Source organism: Pteropus vampyrus, unplaced genomic scaffold (genome assembly GCF_000151845.1).
Source record: "Pteropus vampyrus isolate Shadow unplaced genomic scaffold, Pvam_2.0 Scaffold36, whole genome shotgun sequence".
Taxonomy (NCBI): Eukaryota; Metazoa; Chordata; class Mammalia; order Chiroptera; family Pteropodidae; genus Pteropus; species Pteropus vampyrus.
In genome coordinates this window covers 11,322,320-11,349,043 of record NW_011888817.1, presented here as the reverse complement: position 1 = coordinate 11,349,043, position 26,724 = coordinate 11,322,320, and the positions used below count along the sequence as shown (strand labels likewise).

At 35.2% G+C, this 26,724-nt stretch overlaps 1 protein-coding gene and 1 pseudogene across 8 annotated transcripts in view; both read left to right on the top strand.

Moving 5' to 3' along the window:
* The first annotated feature begins 1,467 nt into the window (after nt 1-1,467).
* ZMYM6 (zinc finger MYM-type containing 6) overlaps nt 1,468-26,724 on the top strand; it is a 33,503-nt gene continuing 8,246 nt past the window's right edge. Inside the window, exons 1-15 of one of the 8 annotated variants that reach the window (XM_023529347.1) lie at nt 1,796-1,907; nt 2,188-2,276; nt 2,778-2,939; nt 11,051-11,135; nt 11,612-11,861; nt 14,831-15,005; nt 15,105-15,296; nt 17,040-17,190; nt 17,598-17,713; nt 18,482-18,742; nt 18,904-19,054; nt 19,639-19,811; nt 21,186-21,333; nt 22,545-22,685; nt 23,126-23,163. In XM_023529347.1, the coding sequence (XP_023385115.1) occupies nt 2,847-2,939; nt 11,051-11,135; nt 11,612-11,861; nt 14,831-15,005; nt 15,105-15,296; nt 17,040-17,190; nt 17,598-17,713; nt 18,482-18,742; nt 18,904-19,054; nt 19,639-19,811; nt 21,186-21,333; nt 22,545-22,685; nt 23,126-23,163 (1,974 nt within the window). In that variant the 5' untranslated portion in view covers nt 1,796-1,907; nt 2,188-2,276; nt 2,778-2,846. Of the gene's footprint in view, nt 1,674-1,779; nt 1,985-2,187; nt 2,277-2,777; nt 2,940-11,050; nt 11,136-11,611; nt 11,862-14,830; nt 15,006-15,104; nt 15,297-17,039; nt 17,191-17,597; nt 17,714-18,481; nt 18,743-18,903; nt 19,055-19,638; nt 19,812-21,185; nt 21,334-22,544; nt 22,686-23,125; nt 23,164-26,724 lie in introns of those variants that run through there. The other 7 variants (XM_011357937.2, XM_011357939.2, XM_011357938.2 and 4 more) reach the window with 7 other exon arrangements.
* On the top strand, nt 25,332-25,450 carry LOC111738337 (annotated as a pseudogene).

Here is a 26,724-nt window from a genome sequence, read left to right as displayed (position 1 = left end):
TTATAAGGAAAATTTTGTTGCATTTTGCAAACTGATTCTAAAATTAATATGAATGTGCAAAGGACCAAGAAAAGCCAAAACAGTCTTGAATAACATAATGGGAAGGAGAACTTCTACCAGATACCAAGATTTATTATGAAGCTGTTACAGAAATTAAGACAGTGTGATATTTCCACAAAGAGACAAAAAGAACAGATTCTATAGTCCTGAAATAAACTCACACCTTATAGACAACTTATCTATGTAAAGGTGACAATACAGAGCATTGGGGAAAGGACAGGCTTTAAAAATTAGCACTTAATCAGTCTAATATTCAAATGGAAAAAATAAAACTTGACTTACACCACACACAAAAACCAACTTTAGGTGGATTGTAGATCTAAATGAGAAAGACAAAGTATTAACAATCCCAGAAATTAATAAGGACCTTTGGTGGGAAAACATTTCTTAACAGGACACAAGAAGCACTAAGCATGAAGGTCTTTTATGTTCATCAAAAGACACCAATAATAAAGTGGAAAGGCTGTCCACTGAGTGGGAGAAGTTTTTGCAATACATATAATCAACGAAGGGCTCATATCCAGAATACACATCTGTAGAAAATGGCAGACAGTCCAATACAAAAATGGGTAAGAGACTTGAACAGGCACTTCATAAAAGAAGATATCCAGATATCCAAAAACATGAAAATGGACTCAATCTAATTTGTATTCTGGGAAACCCAAATTAAAATCACAATGAAATACCATGATACATCCAGAATGGTAATATTAAAAAGATGTACAGTAGTTGTTACTGGCAAGAATGTGGGGCAACTGGAACTTTCATAAATGGCTGGTGGGAGTGCAAATTGAAACCACTACTTTCTAAAATTGTTTGACGTTATCCAGTTAAATTTTACAAATACATAAGCAATTTCACTGCTAGGTATAAACCTAGCACATGTGCATATGTGCCACAAAATACAGAAATGTTCACAGCAGCATTATTCCTAATAGCTAAAAATTGTAAACAAGTCAAATGTCCATTAGTAGTAGATAATTAAATTGTAACAAACTCATAAAATGGAATACTACACAGCAGTCAAAATGAATGACCGACAGCCTTACAAATCATGGATGTATCTCCGAAACAATGTTGAATGAAAAAATACCAAATCTTGATTTTGAACAACTTAATTAACCTCTTCATTTACATCTCCCAGATAAAAATTTGTACGTCTTTGGGTTGTGGTGAGAATTAAGTGGAATGATGCATGTCAAGTGCTTAGCAAGTACTTAGCTTGAGAAATGTCAGCTATTATTTACTATGTTCTTTTAGCAGACCACCTTTCTGGAAATAAGCATTAAAAAATGGTGCAGAACACTTACAGGGCCATCTAACGCCCCTAACATTCTCTCCCAAACCCCTCCCTCTATCTTTTCGTAAGGGGATCTCGGTCTCTTTAAGAAGCCAGCCATAACTGAGGAAAGAGGAATGCTGGGAAGATCTACTCAGCTCAGGTTTGGAGCATGACGGGAAAGAGGGCGGAGACCAGGGCTGCGCACGCGTGGTTGTCCGGTTGTTGCGTTCTGATGGATCAGGGGCAAGAATTCCAGTAAGAGAACATAATTCTCGCCCCGGCGCGGGGACCTTGGAGCCTATCACTTCTCCCCCGACCAGTGCTCTCCAGGGTAAGGAGGAGACCAGAAGTTGAGCGCGGCCGGTGGTGGTGGAAGGAGCTGCGCGGGGCGGGGTCGCGCCACGTGACGGGGCGGGCTCCGGGTGGGGGCGGGGCCGGGCTGGCTGCGCGGCTGACGCTGTGCGGATTTCGCTGGGACGCGCTGGCAGGCGTTTGCAGGTTGCGTTCTCTCCAACTGATACAACGTTGCCGCGTTTGTACTCTGTGACGCGCGTGGGAATTATTGGTGGGGACAAGAATTTCGGAGTGAATGCTACTATGCTTGGAGGAGGGATGAGCGCCCTTAGACTGTTATAACTGTGGGCAAGTGGACCTAAGTTTCCATCTCTTCTTCCGCATAGGCTTTTAAACCAGTTGCCCATGCCAGCCAAGCCTGGCTTGACTGCCCGGATAAAGACAACTTTGGGGAGCGACCTTTTTGCTTTAGGTTAAATGTCCTGTTTAGTACATTTACTATTAGAGGAAGGGAATTCTGCTGAATGGCTAATAGAATTTCTTATTTACAGGAAGGCGAAGGTGAAGCAGAGTTTAGAAGAGGTCATTGCTGGGTATGGCTCCCATAGAGACTCTGAAAGATGCAGGCGGTCTGCTTTAAGTAAGGGAGTTCCCTTGTGATGGCATCTTAGGCCAGGAAATGGGGCCCTTATGGAGGCCTCTAGTAAAGCCCTAGTTAGAGATGGGGGTGGGGAGCTCGGTGTGCCCCACTTTGAGAATTAAAAGCTTAGGTCGGCCTCCAAGTACTACTCATGGAGTCAGAAACCATTTCTGAGTCCTTTTCTCTAAGAGCTTGCTAACTTCTTCCCACGTAGGTCTGCTGGTCTCATTCCCTCTGAGGAGAGTGCTTGTCTTTAAAGATATTAGGGAAGTCAGAGCTATTCTAGAAGACTGTTTTCTTATGTGAAGGTAGCTAATAAAGGAACAGAAAGCAGGAAAAAAGGAGAATAGAGTGAGTCATGGCCCAAGGAAATTTTTTTTCCCCCAAGTGCTCAACCCTAAAGCCTTGTGCTCAACACAAAGCTTTTAATAGAGATAAACATGAATGTATATGTATATAAAAGAATAAACCTGAGTGCCAATCCTTTATATTGTGTTTTAGGAGCCTAACTATCCATTACCAAGAAGAAATCTATTTAGACTGGGGAATTCCTTTACATAAAAAATTAGAATGAAAGAACCTTTGGATGGTGAATGTGGCAAAGCAATGGCACCACAGCAGGGGGTTCTGGACAAAATTAAAGAAGAACCTGACAATGCTCAAGTAAGCATTTCATTTTATTTAACATTTTTTAATTCTTTTCTATCTGCCAAATACAAATTTTTAGTTAGGTAGTTTCTGGCTTTTAAGTTAAAACAACCCAAACTGATTTCCTCCCCTTGCCTTAAGATGAGTAAATCACTTTTTCTGTTCTTCGAAAAAAGATCTGGATAACTATATAATGTTTCATTTTGTAAAAAGAAAGTAATATGTTACCATTTTTTCATACTTGGTACCTTTTTTTTTTTTAAATTCTCTTGTACCTGACAATAGTTTTCTTTTATTTTCTAAATATTTGTGGTTACTCTATGCTAGGGGATCCAGAAATGACCAAAGTCGTCTTAGTCCATTCCCTCATAGAACTTATAGGTTAGTAGCAGAGATAGACATTATGTAAGTAATTGAGCAAATGATATAATTATAAACTATAAGGGCCATGGAAGAAAAGGCTAAAATGGGGAATCCGATCTAGTTTTCACTGGGGAGAGGCTGGCTAGGAAAGGCTTCTCCGAGGAAAAGATATGTAAAATGATTTATGGAGAATGAATTGACTAGGCAAAGGCATGAAGAGTGTTCTAGGAAAGCCCTGAGTTGGAAAGATACATGATTTTTTTGAAGAACTGCAAGACCAATGGGCCTAAAGCAGAAAATGTGAAAATGGTAATGATGTTATGATGATCATAACAGTACTAATAGATGGTATTAATATATCAATATGTAGTATATGTTATATAAGGACGGAAATATTAATTCATTATTAATACTTATATGTGCTTGAACTGTGCCAGCCACCATTCTCACAAACCATATTATTATCCTCATTTTACAGATCAGGAAACCAGAGTACAAAGAGGTCAAGCAGTTTACCACAGATCACAGGTCATAAATGGCAAAGACTGGATTCAAATCCAGGTAGTCAGACTTCAAAGCCTATGCTATCCTGCTTCTAGGAGGAGGCTCTGTAGGTAGTTTGAGGCCAGCTTATGCAGGACATTGTGGACCTTGTTATGAATTTTGGTCTTTATCCTGAGAGCAAGGGGAAACCATTGTGGGGCTTTAAGTGGGAGAGTAAGATTAACGTGTTCAGAAAGATCATCTGGCTACCATTTAAGGCCCCAGATTGGAGTTTGTGGAGAGCAGTATGGAGAGACTGGTTAGTTGTTTTGACAAGAAAATCATTTCTCTTTTTTCTTGGACAGTTCTTTTACTCTATACTCTGTACTTTATTGCATAAGCAAAGCAACAATATTAAAATATAAATAATGTAAATAACAAAATAATAAATAATATTTGATAATATTTTATTTCTCATGCCATCTCGAAGACAGTATCATTCCAGGACAGGGATGCCAATTAGATTTTGTCTCACTCATCAACTTAATGCCTTCATAGAGTGCTGTGCTCTACAGGATGTGGAGTGGGGATAGATGGTGGCATCCATGATATTTATTTTCCCTCCAGATGGTAAATTCTTCTTCCGTTATAAGTAACCACTTTTTTTTTGGTCAGGTTTTGTGGATTCTACCTTTTAAGTTTTTTTTGACTCTCTCTTTCTTTTTCTCCCTATATTTTTATTTTTCATTTCAACTTTTATAACAATTTCCTACTCATCCTCTTTCCTTCAGTCACAGTCTCCATCAAAATACCGTCTAGTGATGACAAAGTACCGTTTAGATCTCATGATACTATTCCCTTAAAAGACTCTGTCCCATCCTCTTTAAACTATTCCTGTTTAGGCATTGTTTCCCTCTTTAGTATCATCACTCATTCTTCTCACTTTTTCTAATCTGTGCTCCTGAAAACTATTTTCATTTCACTCAAAGGTATATTCTGTTTAATTTTGTTTCCTTGCCTTTGCACATGCCATTTCTTCTGCCTGTGGTATCCTAAACTAGGTAGCGTGGCAAAATTTTTCTTCTCCTTTAAGATACAGTTTAATGTCACTAAAGGGTAGAATTAATCTTTTTTTTTTTCTATTGTATAGTGCTTTCACTTTTATTATGACATCTACAGGTCAATGAATTTTGTTTCATACAGGATCTTTTCTTATTTGACCAGAATCCCCATTTCCTAGCACAATGACAGGCACAAAATACATGCTCAATAACTGGCATAAAAGAACCTCTGTTTTACAGATGAGGAAACAGCCTGAAGGAACAAGTGATTTCACCAAGGTCCTATGGCAAAGCTGGGACACAAACCAGTTTTTTAAAATTCCAGACTCAATATTTCTTTATTATACCTTGTCTATAATATAAAAATTTAACAGATATTGTGCTGTGAGTTAATCGAGTGTTCTGAATATAAAAATTATGATAATGAAAATCCCACTAACAGCATACATTGTAAATTTAAGAGGATAGAGACCGACTCAATTCTCTTTGGTTTCTATTAAGGCTATTCAAGATGAATCAAGGAGAGGTAACTTTTTATTATTGAGAGTGGACTACAATAGAAAAGTCATTTAAACATAGTGTGAGCTGTTTTCCATGTTGCAGTTGAATAAGGGAAAATAGGAGACAAGAAAATGAAATGTTTATTTTCTGATATAGTAAGACTCTTCTCTGGATATTAAAGTTATGGTTGCTCTCATTTATTCATTCAGTGAGTTTTTATTCTTTCTTACTATATAATCCATAGCACATACTGGACATCGTTGTAAGCAGTTTACATATATTAATCCATTTGATGCTCACGACCCTAAAAATTAAGTACTGTTATTATTTCCACTTCACACACGAGGAAGCTGAGACATAGAGTAGTAAGCCGAGTAACTTGTTAAAGGTCACACAACTAGTAAATGGTTGAGCTAGGATTTGAACCCAAGAGTCTGGGTCAAGAGCATAAACCCTTAATCAGGTTACCACAGGCTAAGTTGTGTTATTTATTTTCAGAAATGCTGCAAAGATGAAAAGATAGGGCCTCTGCTCTCAAGGGAATTGGTAGAGAGGTAATTATTGAGAGAGGTAATTATTGAGTGACCGCCTCATCAGAAGCTATGCTGAGCACGTTTTATGCATTCTCATTTAAACTCTACAACCTTATAAATAAAATAGCCTTACCCCATTTTACAAATGAGGAAAGTGAGGCAAAGAGAGGTTAAGTAACTGACTGAACTGTAAGCATCAGAGTTTGAATAGGAACTTAGTTTTGACTGGCTTCAAACTTGTATTCTTTCTGTTGCTTTGTGCCACCTCTATAGAGATACAGAATCACAGTATTAGGCAATTACTGTAATAAAAAAAAAATTGTGCAAGGTGCATTGGAAGCACAGGGAAAGGAACCTTTAAGTCTGAAGAGGAGAAGAAGGTTTCACAGGGCAGGTAGCATTTGTATTATAACAATTAAGACTTTCAGGCAGAGAAAACTGCATGCGCCATGTCAGGGAGATGTGAGAGAATGTAGTATGTTTAGTGGTTGAGTATTTCAACAATAAAGTCGGAAGAGAATAGATTTAAGATATTTAGGTAGAAACCTGTTAGAATGGCTGTCATCAAAACATGTTGGAGAAGAGAAAAGGGAATCGTGCACTGTTGCTGGGATTGCAAATTGGTGCAGCCACTATGGAAAACACTATGGAGATTCCTCAAAAATTAAAAATAGAATTACCATATGACCAAGCAATCCCACTTTTGGGTATTTATCCAAAGAAATCTAAAACAATAATTCAAAAAGATAATGCACCCCTATGTTCATTGCAGCATTATTTACAATAACCAAATTGTAGTGGCATCCTAAGTGTCCATCAATAGATGACTGGATAAAGAAGAGGTGGTATGTATATAATGGAATGTTACATTACTTGGCTGTAAAAAGAATGAAATCTTACCATTTGTGACAACATGGATGGACCTAGAGGGTACCGTGCTAATAAGTCAGAGAAAGGCAAATACCATATGATTTCACTTATATGTGTACTCTAAAAAACAGAAGAAATAAAACAGAAACTCATAGGTACAGAGAACTAATGGTTGCCAGGTGGGAGGGAGGTTGGGGGACTTGGTGAAAATGGTGAAGGGATTAAGAAGTACAAATTGGCAGTTACAAATTAGTCACAGGGATGTAAAGTACAACATAAGAAATATAGTAAATAATTTAACTCTGTGATGTCAAGGAGGTACTAGACTTAACGGGGGATCGCTTTGTAAGTTATATAAATGTCTAACCACTATACTGTACACATGAAACTAATATAATATTGAATGTCAACTGTAATTAAAGATAGGTAGAATCGATCAAACTTAGAGATAGCATATAAGGTATGAGAATCAAGGAGTAGTCCAGGAATACAAGTTTCTGGCCTCAGTAAATTGAGTGATGATACTGTTTACTGAGGAACAGGATATGGAGGGAAATAATAAGTGTGGTTTGAGATTTGTTGTGTTTAAGGGGATAGTGGGACATCTAAGTGGTAATTTGCACTGGAAGGCATTTGCATGTATGGATGTGGTATTTAGAAATTAGAAAGTTTATCCACTTGTGGGTGTAGTGTTGCTAGATAAAATATAGAATGCCTAGTTAAATTTGACTATCAAATAAACAATGATTATTTTATATAAATGCATTGCATGCGATATTTGTAACATAGTTATACTAAAAAGTTATTCGTCGTTTATCTGAAATTCAAATTTAACTGTTTTATATTTTCATTTGCTGTATCAGGTAACCCTAGTCGAAGTCTTGAATGTGAATGAAATTGTTCAGAGAACAAGAGTAGAGAGAGGAGAGGAGAGCTCAGGATAGAAAGCTCAGAACTGGATTAATGTAGGGTCTTCAGAGTGGCTTCAAAGTAGTTCCCCAACCAGCAACCTCAGCATTACGTGGGCACTTGTTAGAAATTATATATTGTTGGGGTCCTGCTCCAGACTTACTGAATCAGAATCTTGGGGGCTGAAGCCCAACAATCTATGTCTTAACAAGACCTCTAGGGGCTTCTGATGCTACTGAATTTGGGAACCATTGACTTTAAAGGTGAATGTAAGATCAGTGAAGTATACTAAGATGTAGTAATGAATTTAAGTAAAAGAGTCGGAAAACAATGAATGGAACCATTGGCAGTGTCAGATATATCTGAAAGATAGAACCTAAAAGTATTTATTGGATCATGTAATTGTGAGATGATTGGTTATCTTGGTAGACAGTTTCAGTTGAAGCAGTATCTTAATAGCATTGGATTCTGGAGGGTGTCAAAGTGAGAGAGTAGAGAAAGAATGGAGTACTTTTTCTTTTGTAAAGGGAGAGAGAAGAGGGCAGTAATTCCTAAGGGAATACATTTCTTATGTTGACTGGAGGAAAGAAGATACTTACGAAGAAGGGCTCCTGGTAGCTGACTGGGCTCAAATTTAAAAACAGGCTAGCAACCATTTCTAACTAGGGGCCTCTCATGCAAGCCACACTTCAGGAAGAAGCTTGCACTAACGTGCCTGCTACCTGAGCTGAACTTCCTGTCTCCCACACTGAACAGCCTAAGAGTACTGTGTTCCTCTGGTCTGAGCCAACCCTTAAGGAGTTCTTGGAATTATATTTCAACTGATAGGGCTGAGACTTTCTACGTCTGATTGGAGCTGCATAGCTATATTCCCATTAGCATCTTTACCAACCAATCAGAACAATGCTTTTTGGACCAATCAAACTGTGAGGATTGGAGTCTTCATTTGCATGAGGATGGACTAATCAGGGATGAGGGGTGGGGACTTCTCTCTATATAAGTCAGCTCCCCTCTGGCTTCAGGTGCACACTTACCATTTCCATTGAACCACACTTACCATTTCCCTGGCTGGAGACATCTCTGGACCAAAACAGAGCGGAAGCTGTCCTGTTTCACTAGGCCTGAACAGAGTGGGGCAGAGCTATCTAACTGGAGAGGACTATCTCACCTGAGGGCCACCTTGCAGCTGTGCTGTTCCAAAGCCATGCTATTTCATAATTGAGTTGTAATAACTGTTGATCTGTTCCACAGCCTTGCTCTATCACAGTTGAGGTGTTTGCTCTGAATAAAGTCTCTTTTGTCACTGCACCCCAAATTGGAGATTCCTGTTGGCATTGAATTGGTGCCAACACCATTGGTTGATAAAAGTAGAGGGGAAGAAACCAATATGGAGGTGGAGAGAGGCTGAAGATACACAAAGATAGTATGGAGTGCTAAAAGGAGAGAAGGAAAGGGATCTTGAATGCAAGCACTGTTGTTACCATTGCTAAGAAGGTTGCCTTTTCCTATAACATAGGACAGTTTGCTGATCAATTTGTAGTCATGGCAGAAGGGGGAATCAGGATGTTGAGTTGCTTTTCTTGGCGAAATTGAAAGATCATTGTGAATAGGAACTATTGAGGTTGGGACTTGTAAGTGATGAAGGTTTTAGTTACTTTGTGAAGTAAAAGGAACTGACCAGGGAAATGTAACAGGCATATTAGAAAAATATTAGAGATTGAGTGGATCATAAGGCAAAGTAATTTTTATTGAATCTTCAGTGTTCTTTTTAGTAAATTGAAAAAGGTATATATACCTTGCAATTCTCTTTTTGCAAGTGTCACTAAATATTGTTACTTAAGTATAATGTTTTAGGAACATCCACTCTGGATTCAGTGGAGTTGGGTTCATTCATTGAACAAATATTTATTAAATGTCATAATTATAAAAATAAGAGCTAGCATTTTTATGGGTAAATCATGCTTAACTTTTGGCTAACTGTAAGGTATCATGCTACATGCTTTATTTGTATTAAATAATTTATGCCCCCATAATAGCCCTATGGATTAAATAATATCTTTATTTTGTAGATAAGGAATTTGAAAATAATGTTAAATAACTTGTTTGAGCCAAGATCTATTTCTGCTGTCAGAACCCATAGTCTTCTCTGTTATGTTATATTGACTGTGCTGGGTGTTGAGTATATAGAGGTGGAAAAACAAATATGGTTTCTGTACATAGTGGGACATGGTTCTTTCAGATTGTGTATGTGTGTGTGTGTGTGTGTGTGGTGTGCAGGGGAGGAGAAGGTGTTAGACATTAAACAAATCGTCACCCAAGTCAGCATGCAATGTATTATGACAGGTACTATAAGTAAAAGAAGATATAAGAGAGTATAGCAGGAGACCTTACTTTCAATTGGGGGCCAGGGTTCGAATTCGTTATAGTAGTTCTGTTTTGTTGTATTTGTACATCTATGGGCGAGACATCACGGGTTTTGGATACTTGGGTTTAATTTCCATCTGTGCACTTAGTATCTTTGTGACCTTAGACAAATTGTTGAACATCTCTAAGCTTCACTTTCCTCATCTGTACCTTACAAGCAGCAGCTTATTTGGTGCTGTAATGAACATAATGGAAGTAGTAAATTAATGCAGTGGTTCCTAGTCTTTGGTATTTAATAGTTCAAAGAAATTTCAAAAGTAACTTTGGGAACTGATAATATCAGTCATTTATTTTGCTTTGTTTAGGGATATTAAAAATACAACTACCCTTTTTTTAATCACCATTATTTGAGAAAAGTAAGACTATTTTTAAAAACTTTATTTTGAAATACGTAAGGCTATTTTGACAAAAAAATAGGATGGTTGTGATCTCAAAATAAAGACAGTCTTTTTTAAGAGGTATATGTATTTTTAAAATTTTGTTTCATGATTTTATTTTAAAGCATTTTAATGACTATGTTAAGGGTAAATCTGATTTAGGCTGTGATGATTTTATAAATAATGAACAGATGGCATTGAAACTCCTATATTTTTTCTGCTGTTAACAGATGTGACAGCTTGCAAATCTCTTAGCTGAAGTTACTAATTTGATATAAACTGTAAATTATTCAGATTTAATTTAATTTATTGTTCCCTTATAAACACAGCCTAAGAAAAGGTAGCATTGAAAATAGCTATGTATTATTCCTATATACGAAGATTACATTTGAAAAGTAGATATAACCATTATAAAAGATTTTCCATTTCTGAAAGATCCTTTTTGTAAAGTTTAAATCTAGTTTAATAACTTGTAAATTTTGACTTTTGAGGTAGTTGTGATTATCATTAGAATGTAGAAGAGGTGAATATGACAGGATTATATTTTTGCTTGAATTTATAGTTTACAGAGATACTAACACCATATTCATTTCTCTTTCTTTAAGGAGTACGGACATGCCCCAAAGCCAAAAACTGAAGAAAGTGAACTGAAAATTAGTGCTGTGTTTTCAGTCAGTGATAGTCCTCTTGGTAAGAAATAGAACTGCAAAGGTTAATTATGATTAATATTTGTCATATTCCGACTAGTAGAATTTAGGGAAAGTACTTCCTCATGTCAGTTTTTTTCTTCCTTTAGATAAAGCAGTGCTATTCAAACTGGGTAGTTGGTCTTGACCAGCGTTGTAAAAAGCAGAATAGAATGAGATTATATCAGAGTATGATGCTCGTAGTAAGGAAGCATATTATTTCTTGAAACCACTGTTTCAGTTATTAAATTATAGACACATGCACACACACACCTATGTATATGTGTCCTGGCCTATAACGTGAGATGTAGGTTTTACTATGGGTCATGGTTAAAAAGTTTGAAACCCCCTAGTGCTTATTACCTCATTCAAATTGTATCTCAAGACTGATGAATTTGTCCTAAAAAATAGGGAATGTATTATGTGTTCATATTGATACTATAACAGTTTTTTGTTTTGTTTTGTTTTGTTTTTTAATAGCCCAGCAGTTGACCCCAGGCTTTCAGTTTCCTCTTGCATCATCTGGCCCAAATAGATTGCTTCCTTCAGTTCCAGCTGTAGCTTTGCAGGCTATTTGTTCTGGTTGTAAAAAAATGCTTTATAAGGGGCAAACTGCATATCATAAGACGGGATCTGCTCAGCTCTTTTGCTCCACGCGGTGCATCACCAGATATTCTTCACCTGTCTGCCTACCACCACCTCCCAAGAAAACCTGTACAAACTGCTCGAAGTATAAAATTCTTCATTACGTCTTTATTTACTTTACATTTTTAGTTTTCAAATAGTTAAGTTCAAAAATGCTATTGCTACTCTTTAGCACATTTTTAGGAGATAGCTTTTTGGCTAATTGAGAAATCTGCAAATTCTGAAGTTTTATAACAATAAGTAATTTGGTGTTAAAAGTATTGCCTAAATGAGTTTTCCTTATCTCTTTCAGTTTAAATTTTACTGTGGAAAGAAATAAACCATTCGTGGGAATGGTAGGACCACTCATATATCCTGTAATTGTAGACAACAGCTATTCAAAATTATTTGTTATCTTGAATGTTACTGAAGTACATAATATGATATCATTCTTATAATAGTATATGAAAATTATTTAATTCTTTACAAGGTAAAAACTAGCCACAAAAATGTGTTTATTTCTAAAAAAAAATCTTTGTGAGCTTTTTTGGGGGATCATTGTTGTTTTAAATGTACAGATGCAGGAAGAGAAAGAAATAGCAACAAAGTCACATAAAGATCTTTCTCTGCCTTAGTATGTTTGAAGAATTTGGCATGCTTCGCCTATTCCTGTGGTAGTGTAATTCTAGGAATACATTGCGTTGTCAGTAGTCACTAATGTAGAGCAAGAAAAGTTACTTGATTTTAGACCTTGGCTCTATTACTTATTAGCTCTATGACCTTGGCTCAATATTTAACTTTTCTAAGCTTCAGTTTCTTCATTGGTAAATGGTTTCTACTTTCTCAGATTTTAATGAGACAATATTAGCACAGGGCCTACCACATAGCAAATGCTTAATAAGTGGGATCTTATTATTTTTAATAATAAAATTAATATTATTATGTATACTTAACATATAATTTATAGGCTCCTATTTTGTCTTTGGAGATATAAGACAGGTTCTTTATCTACTTGATGTGTTGGGCTTAGGTATCTAAAAATAAATCCTGTTAAAATGGAAATCTCCAACTAAAAGGAACCAAGAATTTAAAAATATTTTACTTAAATTTTAAAATTGTTTTGTTTTAAAATGCACTTCTCATACCTTGCTTTAACTTTTATGTCATTCTCATGAAACTAATCTGGAAGAGTAAATTTAGTTTTCTGTTTTAAGATGCTCTATTTCAACATGTCAAATATCAAAAGAAAATGAATTAAATTTTAAAGAACATAGTATAATATTTACATCCAAATGCATATTATTTTCTTAAAAATAGTCACTAGTGTCAGACTTTTAACACAGTGCTGCTCTTATTAAAAAATTTTTCTATTTCTTGATTTGGCGTTGCCTTCAGAGCCTATGAAACATTCCTTTAGACTAAGTTAGGTGACATATCTATCTTTTCAACATGGGTTTGATTTTTGCAAATTGCCAAAAGTTACTTGATGCCTTATTAGCTGACTATTGTAGATGATTAAGCTGAGTCATACTGTTAAACACAATATTTGGCTATAAAATTAAAATTTGTTCTTAGAGTTCTTATAAATTATGAGAGAAACTAGAAAAAAGTTTGAGCCATGTTTTTGTTGGAGGAGTATGCTTTGTAAGATAAATGTTAAGGTGTAATATTCATTTGGATGCATGAGGTTTAGAATGCATTTATATTTATGTGCATAGATTTTCATTAAAAAGACATTCTCATTGGTATACTTATACATACATAATGCCACTAGCAGATTCACATTATTAAGTAACATTCTTTATTGCTCTGTTTTTAGAGAAAAATCACTTTTCAAAGTTAGTTTATGTGTTGTGCTTAAACATATTAACTTGGTTTCCAAGATTCACTCTGACATATTTTTAAGGTTAGGTGAGTTTTAGAAAATTGAAGTACTTTGTTATTATTCTTTCGTTGTTTATTATGGAACAGTGCTGTATAACAAAGGTACAGGACAGGAGACAGAATAGTGGAATGATTAACTCCATAGACTGTAGAATCTGACCGCTGGGATTTGTATTCTGGCTTCACTGCTTACCAGCTGTATGACTTTGACAAGCTATGTAATCTTTCTGATTTGGTCTCTTCATTATCATCTCATCTATAAAATGGCGATTATAATAACAAATTGGATAATTTAAGTAAAGGGAGCAGTGCCTGGCCCATAGTAATTACTCAGTACACATTATTGTAGTATATAATATTATTGCCATAATTAATACACATTATTGTAGTATATAATATCATTGCCATTAATTTTTTATTTTATGGCCTGCAGTAGTGTTTCTAATTAACTGTTTCCTTCACTTTTTATATTTGTCAGGAGAATGGCAATACTTAGCCTCTGTTTTTACTGTCAGTGCTTATTGAAACAATGAACTCTTATAAAATGACTCTAGGAATCTCATAGAACAGCTCAATTATTTGTGTTCTCTTTGTCTTGTTCTATCTGTCCCCCGATACTAAGCCTTAGTAGCGCTTTTGTCATCTGTATCTTTTCTCTCTTCAGTTCTAGCTAAATTTTATATACCATGTTAATTTTTATATTAATCTGTTTTCCAATTCTTGCTTTTAAGTTAAAATTTTTTTTGTTCCTTATTCATGTTTTTACTCTTGGCAGCTACTGGCTAGTAAGAGGACAAGTGTTCATGGCCTGGAGTTGTGGGATAGCCACTTATTCCACTGGCTCCAGTCAATGAAACTTGGTTGGAGCTGGAAGCCTCACTGTTTTTGGTCATGGGCATCTGGCTGGATATATTTTAAATATAATCCTCCTTCACATATCTGTAAATTAAGTATTAAAAACTCCATTTTGTACATGAGGAAATTGAGATAGTTATTGCCTCACTCATTGTCACTCAGCTGATAAGTAACAGAACTAATCATCAAACAGGTTTATAGATACCTTATGCAGGGTCAACCATTTTCTACTATACAACAACTGCCCTTAGTAACTGTAGTTTTTTAGCTCACAAAGCTAAAGGAAGATCACATTTATGAAGAACGCATTTCATTTTGCCTGTTATTTATTTTTAGAGACATTTTAAATCCAAAGGATGTGATCACAACCCAATTTGAAAATTCCTCTCCTAGCAAAGATTTCTGCAGCCAATCATGCCTTTCGTCTTATGAGCTAAAGAAAAAACCTGTTGTTACCATATATACCAATAGCATTTCAACTAAGTGCAGTATGTGTCAGAAGAATGCTGATGTAAGTTAATTTTACCTATATTGAGATTCTGCTCAAAGATTCAAGATATTTAACTGGCTTTGCTTATTTTGTATATGTTTGTGTGTTTTTATTTCCTAGATTCGATTTGAAGTTAAATATCAAAATATGGTACATGGTCTTTGTAGTGATGCTTGTTTTTCAAAATTTCACTCTACCAACAACCTCACCATGAACTGTTGTGAGAATTGTGGGAGCTATTGCTATAGTAGCTCTGGTCCTTGCCAGTCCCAGAAAGTTTTTACTTCAACAAGTGTCACAGCGTATAAGCAGGTATGAGTATCAGTCTGTTGCATATAGTTAGGCTCACCCCTTCTGATGAGTTGCAGAGGGATGAAATGCAAAACAAGAGCGAGCTCTTCCCATCAGCTGATGTGTGTGATTGGTGTGTGATTTCCCTTCCAGAAAAATGGGATAGATTCTGATAACAGTAAGGGTTGATTATGTTAGTGAGATGGTATACATGAACTAGATAATTTTTTAAGGTTCCTTCATATCCAAGAATTCACAAATATAATTTCATGATTTGCTATGAGTCTGAAATATTTTGTGATATATTGATAGTGAACAAAACCCCATACTATTGTAAATAAACTATGACCAAAGTTAAAAAGATAATAAAATCAGTGAATCTATAGCATATCTTTTCCTTTTAGAAAATATTTTTTTTAAATGTGTTTGGGAATGAATAGTAATTATTTTGCCAACATTGCCTTATTAGAATACTTTAGCTAATTTTTATTGTAATGAATAATGGATTCATTTGGTTTACTAAATATATCAATTTGTGTCACTTTAATTATCACTGAATGATTGGTCTTTAAAAAGTTTACATTTTTTATAAAAATATAATTAAAACGATTTTTTAGTTAGCAGGTTTGATTTATATTTAATTCCTCTACGCAGTTGGTAATGGATGTTCATCTTTGAAAACTCACTTTTCAAGGAATTGCAACTTTTGGCAGTCTGGTTACTACTGTCAGGAATAGAATCCATTTTATTTTTATAGATACGATCCAAAAATCAGTTTCATTCCTAATTTTGTTACTAGTATTGTACTCTATCAATAGCATAAACAATGTTCCTCTTTCACCAGAAAGATTATATAGTGAAACTTCACAATTATATATTCCTAATATTTACTTTTATATAGTGAAACTTCACAATTATATATTCCTAATATTTACTTTTCCATGTAATTTCTTACTGAGAGACCATATAGTATGTTAGTGACAGTATTTAGTGTTTAAGAGCCTGGACATTAGAGTCAGATGAAAAAAATTTACTCTCTTACTTTTCTGTTTACTTGTTAAGTTAATCTAATTAAAGATAATTTAAACTTTTTGTTAATTTTTAAAAATATCTCAGTATGTTATTGAAAGAATTCTGTGATACAGTGTACATAAATTACTTAGCATGGGTCCTGGCTCATGGTAAGCAGTCAATAATAATAGGAATTTATATAAATGGAAGCCATTATTGTGTCTTAAAACAATAAATTTATGGGCAAATTTTATTATGAAACTCAGCTTGAAAACAGGTAGTTCTGCAGGATGACCTAAAATACATTAAACATCATTTCTGTCTCCTCCTAAAGAGTCTTACTAGTTAAATAATCTTAACAGTGGTAGACTTTCCTCTCTTAGATTGATGTCCAAGTCTGTACTGACGATGGCTCTTTGGTTCAGGGATTACCTGGTTATTATCTGATTATTTATGGTGAGAAAAGTATGTAATGACTATCTAATTCATTACTTTTAATGTGTATGTTGGTAATACATGTGAGTAGTTACTAATTTTCTTCAGTTTACATTTTTTTATTGTCTGAAAGAACTTATTTTTCCCCCATCCTCACTTTCAGAAAAGTCTATACCTAGTGTGGCCTCGTTGTCAAACTCAAATATTTCAACCAAAGGTAGTGGTTGTAGATAACTTTTCTTTTCTTTTTTTCTTAAACAAGATGTGTGTATGTATGCTCGTATTGGGTGTGTGAATGTCACTTTATTTTCTTAACAGAATTCAGCCCAGACTCCTCCATATGCCTTGGGGAAATCATTGAGGCCCTCAGCGGAAATGATTGAGACTACGAATGACTCAGGAAAAACAGAACTTTTCTGCTCTATTAATTGCTTATCTGCTTATAGAGTTAAGACAGTTATTTCTTCAGGTAATGTTTAAATTTGATAAATTTTATAGATTTATTAACTATTGAAGAATGTAACTACTTTTTTTCATTTTATTATGAACTAAATTTATCTATATGGTTCAGTAAAGACCCAATATTGGTTTAGTTTCAAAGAACTGATGTTTAAGTGAAAATAGTTTTTCACTGATTTTCTTAGTTGAAATATTTTTTTTGAAGTATCATATGTGAAAAGAAAAAAAACCCCACCTAAGTTCCAAGTTAGTTTTTGTGTAAATGGAACTTAATTGAGGAAGTTGTAGTTAGCTTTATAGGTTATTGTAAAGTTCCTTGATTTTTGTTTTGTATATTATTATTTGCATTTTTATTCTAATACATTTTTGGATTTTTTCATTAGTGTAACTTATCTGTTTTTATTTTTTGTTACCAAGGTGTCCAGGTTTCATGTCATAGTTGTAAAACATCAGCAATCCCTCAGTATCATCTAGCCATGTCCAATGGAACCATATACAGCTTTTGCAGCTCCAGTTGTGTGGTGGCTTTCCAGGTATGATCTAAGGTGGTATTTTACCCCTTCAGTTCTCTTAGGAATTGGTCTGTGGCAAAATGTTAATTGCTGAAGGTCCATACTTGTAAAAAATTCTGTTCAGGTGTGGTCCCAGAGGTCATCTGCAAAATGTCTGAGCCCAGGTGTTGAGCCTCAGTGCTCTCTTCGTTATTCAGAGTTCTAAGCTCACTTTTTCCCGTGGCTCTCTCCCTTTCAAAAGGATAGATGCTAGGATATGGTTCGGATACACGGTATGGTGATTTGTTCATGTGTCCCTCCCTCTCATCCTGGCCCAGACACATAATGACTCCTGCCATGGAATGATAAGCCTCCAATTTCTTGTCACATTTTCTCCTCACTCTCTGTGAGACACACAGAAAGTATAGTGATCCTTCAGGATGGGAAGATGCCTGGTGCGGTGTCCTTGGCACTAAGAAGAACGAGACTACTGGTGGCCACTATGCTTTTTAATAGCCATCAGAGGCTGCTTGGTGATGGGAGTGCAGGTGGAGCGGTATCTTGGGGGAAAGGAGAGGCCTGCTCTAATTTTTTAGGGTCAGATATACTAGAGGTGTTTCTCTGGAAAGCCTGCCTTTCTCAGTCCTTCTGTTCTGGAAGTATGCCATTTAAATTCTTTCTGAGTACTACTTTATAAATTTTAAAGAAATGTTTCCAAGGGAATTAATTTATTAAAATGAGAAAATGAAAATTACCAAGTTCCATTATTTCTCAGTTATTAAAATGTTTGCCTTATTTGTGTTCATTCAGAATGTATTTAACAAGCCAAAAGGAACAAATTCTTCAGCAGTACCCCTGTCTCAGGGCCAAGTAAGCCCGCCCTCCAAGTCAGCAGGAGGAGGTAACACCTCTGCCATTTCCCCCAGCTCCATCAGTAGCTCTGCTGAAGCCAGTCTTCAGTCTCTTGCTGCGCAGTCCCACCAAGTTGCTTCAACTCATGCCATTGTTAAACTCAAGTGTCAGAACTGTAACCATCTGTTTGCCACAAAACCAGAACTCCTTTTCTACAAGGTAAAGAGAGATCATGAAAGTAATTTAATATAAGCTTATCCAATAGAAGCATTTTTGTCTCTTCATCTTTGACAATCAATTTACTTTGAAATAGAAGGAAAGGATTTCTTAAAGATAAGCGACTGTTTAATTAGGTTTTAATAACTATTCTTTCTCTGCAGGGTAAAATGTTTCTGTTTTGTGGCAAGACTTGCTCTGATGACTATAAAAAGAAAAATAAAGTTATAGCAATGTGTGACTACTGTAAACTACAGAAAATTATAAAGGAGACTGTACGATTCTCAGGGGTCGATAAGCCATTCTGTAGTGAAGGTAAAGAAGAAAGTTCACTTTTATCCCCAGAGCACGTGGTTGTAATAAAGTATTCAATATGAGTTAGGCTATTAATCCACAATTAATTTTCAAGTAATTTGTGTTCTATGAGGTATAATCGGAGGCTTTTTAGTTGAGTTTATACTTAATTCACTTTAAAATCTGTCCTTTTAAATGTTACAATAATCTCAGTAAAGAAACTGTTGAAATGTAATTAGATCAATGGTATTAGTATAGAGTATGGAAAATCTCTTGGTAAGTTTAGGTATGACTTCAGAGATCTTTTTGTTCTTGCACTCATGTCTGAAGAGGGTACTTAAGCAATTATGGCTTCTTGGCTTAAACTTTTATATCTCTGATGTTTCTGAATATAGATGGCCTAATACTTAGAGTATATTTAAAAAGTAAGATGAGTTCGTTTTGTGAATATGGAGATTTTTCTTTAACCTAGAGGCAAATAATTGTGTCAAGTATTTAGAAATTAGCTTAAAGTTGGTATCTAATAAGACTGTAGGAACTCACTTTACCTTCTTCAAGTTAATGTAAATTTGATGTTTCTTCCTTTCTTCCCTCCTGGTTCTCAGTTTGCAAATACCTGTCTGCCCGTGACTTTGGTGAACGATGGGGAAACTACTGTAGGATGTGCAGTTATTGTTCACAGACATCCCCTAATTTGGTAGAAAATCGATTGGAGGGCAAGTTAGAAGAGTTTTGTTGTGAAGACTGCATGTCCAAATTTACAGTTCTGTTTTACCAGGTAAATGTATAGACCTCTTTGGCTTTCTGAAGTTCACAAAAATTATTTTCTGTTTAAAATATGTTCAGATTTTGTGAATAAAAATTTGTGTTTAAAACTGGGTAAAATAAACTATGGGCTCCTAAAGCAAAATTCAGTTGATTATAAACTTGAAATCTTTGGGATAAAGAGCATAGAATTTCCGGAGACTGCTGTTATTTGAGGATGTGTCCCTTTTATTTTTTTGCTTTTCTCTAAGGCACATTGACCTTAGTTATAACTTTGAGTTCTTTCAAGTTAGAACTTGATGCAGTTATGTTGACTTAAGCCTCTCTCATTCAGAAGGTTACCCTGAGGAATTTGAAGTCAGACCTTGTTCTCACTTCATAAGTCAAATGACTATGACCTTTTTACCCACCTCCTTTTTAAAAAAAATTACTTTGTTGAAAGTCTGACAACGAAAGCTACAATTAATTGAACCACTAATACAAGTCCAATGCTTCATAAGTGTTATTTCATTTAATCCTTAACACTATCCCAAGAGATAGGTATATTATTGCCAGTTTATAAATAAGGAAAAAGAGCGTGGTCCAGGGAGATTAAGTAACATGCCCTTGAAGATGTTGGTAGATGACAGATAGCACCTATAACACTGCAGTGAAATCACCTGTTTACTGGTCTGCCTATCCCCCAAAATATAATTCTTTTTCATAATTATATGACCAAGACTATCTCAGTGCTCAAAACAAAGGATACCTCATTAGATATTTGTTGAATGATCAAAGTTTTTATGACCCAAAGCCTATATTCTTTGTATTGCAATATGCTGCCTCCTAACCTTTTAAAAATAGAACCTATCTTTAGATTCCTTAATTGGTAATTTTAATACAGGAGATCAACTTTTATATTCTAATTGAGGGTATCTATATGAAACAAATAAGTGTGTGTGTGTGTGTGTGTGTGTGTGTGTGTGTATACACACACATATTTTTTTTTTCCTCCCTCTTTAATCTCCCCCCACCCTTCAACCGCCCCTAACCTATGGATGTTGCTGTTTCCCCTTAAGAACTGGATCTCTGAAGGTGGGGCATCCTCTCCCACACGCTCACAGCATGCACCCGGGGCCTGGCGCACCCGGGGTATGGTCCGTGGCTCCACCTGGGGCGTGAACCCAGGACCTTTTGTGTGCAAAGCAGACGTGCTAACCATTACACTATGGAGCCACCCCCGTACATATATTTTTAACAGTAATATTCTAAGGTAGGAACCTTACATTTTGTGGTTGCGACTGACTCATATATCCTGTTTTCATAGTGTCTTCTGGTTTTATGATTAATTTTATCTTTTCATTATTTTATAGTTTTAAGCCTATCCTATTTTACATTTCTTTCTCAGATGGCCAAATGTGATGCTTGTAAACGACAGGGTAAGCTAAGTGAGTCCATAAAATGGCGAGGAAACATCAAACATTTCTGTAACCTATTTTGTGTCTTGGAGTTTTGTCATCAGCAAATTACAAATGACCCTGTTTCACAAAGAAAAGGTAAAATTAAACTTGGCTAATGGGATCTTTATGCTAGTGCTGGGATATACTATCAGCATTTTAACACATTGTAAATAATAACAAAATTTCACTAGATTCAGATAGCCTGAATTTCCTTAAAATTTCCTATAAGAATCCTTAAGATTACCTTTGAGGGAAAATTAATCATGCTTTTTGCTATCATAAATACACCAGGAATAATAAATTTAGAAACGCTAACTTTATAGGAAAATTAGATTTGATTGCTTTTGATTGAATTTACCTGTACACAAATAACTTAAACTAAGGGATGTATGCTATTCAGTTAATAAACTAGAATAAAAATAGAAAATTGGGGCAAACAAAGGTAGAGGATATGAGTATGTTGAGTTACTCTGACTGGTGTAAGATTTGATCCAGAGCTTGCTTGTAGCTAAGGAAAAAAAGAACACATTAATTATATCAGAAAAAATAAAGTAGACCAGTTCTTCATGGGTAGCAAAGTTTTTCCTGGCTAAGAATAAAACAATTTTTTGCAAGTAGGACAGATAATGTGGTCAGAATATCCAGATGAATAAATACATGGCATGTCTTTAGAGTAGCTAGCTCCCTGAAGCAGGACTTCTTTGAGTTAGATTTAAAATATTTGATACTGTTCTCTGATCAAAGCCTGGAGTGCTGCTAAATGACAGAAGCCATGTGCTTTGGCTTCTTATGGTCTGGCCCTTGTCTACCTTTGCAATCTTATTAATAAATCATCACTTAATCCAGAAATACCTTGTGCTAATCTTTTGTGTTCTCAGTTCCCTGAGACCACTCAGGTGGGAGGTAGAATATTCATTCCATAATGTGAGCTAATAAAACCAGTATTCTTAACATAGTTGGAACAGCTATATCAACAACTTACTTATAAAAATTGTCATGTTAAATTTTTATTTGAAGCAAGCTTAGGTGTAGGAATTTTAATATTCATGAATAGAAAAGCTCATCCTGAAGTTAATCCTGAAGCTAATACCTATATTTTTACCTGTTAAATATCATTTGAAGTTGATAATTTTAGAGAATTGGCCTCTCTTAAAGCTCTAATGAACACTAATCTGACCAGACTCACCCAATCCAACATTATACAGAGTTAGATATTTGCATTTCACCTTGAAAATTTAGTTGTTAAACGGTATTTTTTCGTATGTGACTCTTGTTTATACTAGGTCTTACTTTTTTATTTTAATCAGTAAATATTTCTAAGGCACCAACTGCTTCTGTGGCTCTCCCATCTGTAAGGACAAATACAACACCAGTTATAACCAGTGTGGTGTCATTGGCAAAAGTGTCTCCTGCCCAGCCTACAGAGAACACTAACAGTGTTTTAAAAGGTATGATTTGATGTAAAGGCATTTGGTTAGACTGTGGAAGTGAGTGTTATCTAGTGTGAGTAGCTCTTATTGGTAATATTTACATTTATATGAGGAAACATGCTTCTGTCTTGGAGAGCCGTGGGCAGCAAGCAGAGTGGCATGGATAGGGGAGGAAGTGGTATGTATAGTTTATTTTCTTAAGAACCCAAGTAATTTTAATATTGCTGCCTTTTCTACCAGAGATTCTAATACAGGAGGATGAGATTATGGCCCAGTAATCCTTACCTTTACCAAGGACCCCAGGTGATACTGATGCCGAATTCCCTTGGACCGTTTTTGAGAAATTCTGGCTTCTTATTTCCTGTCAACTACCTTAGTGAGAGGAAAGTAACTTCTTGGTTTCAGCGTTGACTTCTTTATATTCTGGGGGTAATAATGTATGTTTTAATTTATAACAGGTGCAGTAACTAAAGAGGCAGCAAAGATCATTGAAGATGTAAGTTTTATTGTTAATATTTTGCCTGATAATGCAACTTTATTTTCATTTTGAATATAGCCTTCTAACGTAGAGCTGAGTACATTTCTGTTTGCAGCTTAGTCTTTAAAAAAGTGGATTAATATATTATGCATAAATTTTTGTTTTTGAATCTTAAAGTTAGATCATTAATAAGAATGCATTCATGATTTATTATTTGTGTCTGACTCCTTAATTTCTTTAAATACTTGTTAATTCCATCCTGTTGCTTATTTTTACTACATTCAAGTAATTAGACCAGAAAACCTCTTGAAAAAGTTCAATACAGTGTCATTTTTTGCATCTTTGAATTATGTGTGGTTGAAAATAGTGCAAAGTAAAAATATTTAAATTCCCACTTTATGACTGAAATTCGAAATATTGTGAAACTTCCAAAAATTAAACAAAATTTTGAATAAATGCATAATTTCATATCTGGCAGGCTGAAAGGATTACAAATTATGTCACTGGTATCCTGTATCAGTATCACTTAAGCAGGAAAACAAAATTCCTTTCATTCTTTATCAATAGCACATGAACCTAATGTGTTAGATCTTACGTTAATGTTTTTGCTGACTATTGTGCTGCTCTCTTAACATTTATTTGTTCATGATACAATTAAAAATAATTTTTTAAATATCAAATAACGATGCCATTCAGGTTCATTAAGTGGTGGTGCTAGTGCTAAAAAGTGTGTCTCATTCTGTTAAATTAGGAGAGTGCACCCTGCAGAATATTAGAGATTAAAAAAAAAAAAGCATTAAAGCAAGTATACCCTTTAGTTTGCAAAATTATCTTATAACCAGGCAAGGATAATGGAATAAGTGGATAAAATCCTGTTAACACGGCTACAAAGTCAATGCTGCCATAATGCACTCCTAACTAAGACTAACCTATCATCTGTGCTAAGGCATAAAGTCTTTTTTAATGATTTGAAAGGAGGGTGACAGTGAGACAAAAAGGTTTACTACATGTCATGGCTGGCTCTCCAATTTTAAAGCTCACCAAGGTTTTAAGAATGTAAAAAGGAGCAGGCAAGCTATATCTGCTAACTCCAGAGCTATCAAAACTTTAGCTTTATCGTAATTTAAAGAGTCTTTAACTTGGAAGAAAACATAATGCCTGTTAATAAAGAATCTGTGAAAGTGGTAAAGAAGGTAAATTTATGCAAAGTTTATAAGAGGATGTTGAAATTTTGCTTCGGTCCTTTCCTCTTAACTTCAGTATTTGTTTTGTTGGAAGATGATAATGATAATTACTTTAAGGCAGTATACTATATTAGTGACTGTCATTAAGTTAACTTTGTAGTTATTTGTATATTATATACTATACTTATTTTAAAATCACATGATTAATCATTGTTATAGAATTATTTATTATTAACCACATCATAAAATTAAAATGTCAATGTATTTTTTATATTAAGTATTAATATGTATTATAAAAATGTTCTATATGAGTTGTAGATTTATGTCTTCTGAGAATGCATCCCTTCTCAGTTCATATGTATGGAACAATTAGTCTTTAATTGTGTTAGTTTTGAATTATTCAGTTCTCAGAAACATATCCTTCATATTAAATGTGACTGCCTTACATGTGTTTTCCTTATGTGGAGTCCTTCTATAATTCACCAGTCATTTAAACTGTGTTACAGAGTAGCTCTGATTAATATTTTCAGTTTAGTCTATTAAAAAGCATAATATTAATGTGTAGTACTCTATAATTTTTAAAAACCCTGACAGTTTTAGAGTTTGTTCTTTGTTTCTCTGGGACTTTAGTGTGAATCTTCTTCTAGTTATTTAAATGGTCTTACATTTTGGAGAAAGCTAAGATATAGGAAAGTACATAGAAGAAAATCTACTGTAAAAGTCAGCAAACTTTTTGTATAAAGTTGTAGATAGTAAATATTTTAGACTTTGCAGGCCACCCGGTCTCTGTTGCTATTTCTCACCTCTGCCATTGTAGCGCAGTAAGTGGTTGTGTTCCAATAAAACTTTATTTACAAACAGGTGGTGGGCTAGACTAGGCTCCGAGCCTACTTTGCCAACTCCTGCTCTACTATGTTCCCCATCATCCAGAATTAAACATTGTTGGATTTGGCTTATTTGCTTTTTTCCCTACCTGTTTTTCTCTTTTTAAAAATGAATCACATCTATGGCCATGCCACCCTGAACAAGCCCGATCCCATCTGATCTTGGAAGCTAAGCAGTGTCAGGCCTGGTTAGTACTTAGATGGGAGACCACCTAGGAAGACCAGGTGCTGTAGGCGTAAAAAATAAAAAATAAGGGATTGTAAGCTGACAAGGTCCTTGCAATCTGTGAAGTCAACCAAGGGTTGCCTCGCCTAAAAAAATAAAATAAAAATGAATCACTACCACCAGTCCCCTTTTCGTATTTCTAGATGTTACTATTCTGAGTCTGCTGTGCATCCTTTCAGACCATTTTTAATCTTTCACATTCTTATACACAAATCCATGGAAAATAATATTGTTTTAAAAAATATCCATGTGATATTTAATAGATTTGGTACATTCTTTTTGACTGCTATATAGTATTATATTGTATGTAGGTACCACATTTTATCTGTCCATTGCCTTATTGATGAACATGAGGTTGCTTCCAGTTTTTCACTATTCAAAACTCTGCTGCAATGAACATCCTTGTAGATGTTTCCTTGTGCACATGTGCAGGTGTTTTTCTAGTGTAGATATGGAAAGGTGGAATTTTGGAGTTAAAGCATATCTGCATTTTTAGATTTTAAATTGCCCCTCAGAGTGGCCATTCCAGTTTTTATGCCTGCCAGCAGTTTATGATTGTACTTACTTCGCATAACCTCATTATCATTTAGTGTTATCAGATTTAAAATTTTTTTTGTCAGTCTGTTAGTAATACCTTGTCTTATTTTGCATGCCACTAATTACTAGTGAGTTTGCTTATATTTCTGTTTTTGAACCTCTGAATTTTCTTTGAATTTCTTGTTTTTAATTTCTCCCCATTTTTGTTTTGAATTGTCTCTTTTCTTTATTGATTTATAGCAGTGGTCCCCAACTTCTTTGGTACCAGGGACTGGTGTTCCTATGAGAATCTAATGCCTGACGATCTGAGGTGCAGCTGAGGCGGTGATGCTAGCACTGGGGAGCAGCTGCAACTACAGATGACGTTTTACTTGCTCCCTCGCTGCTTACCTCCTGCTGTGCGGCCCAGACCGGTACTGGTCTAAGGCCTGGGGGTTGGAGACCCTGGATTTATAGAATTTCTTTGTATATTCTGGGATTGTCCCCCTTCCTACTCTTCATTTTCATCAACACAAAAACATGCAGTAATACTTCTTGAAAAAAATACTTTTAAACACCATGGCCCTCTAGCCACTGTCCCATTTCTCTCCTCTGCTTTCCATTTTGGAAAAACTCCTCTAAAGGTGGCCTCTACTTGCTGCCTCCATTTTCTTAACCTGTAATCTTTCCTTAGCTCACTCTAGTCAGGCTTTTGTCTTCATTCCTCTATTGAAACTGCTCTTCAAGGTCACTATCAGTTTTTATTTTG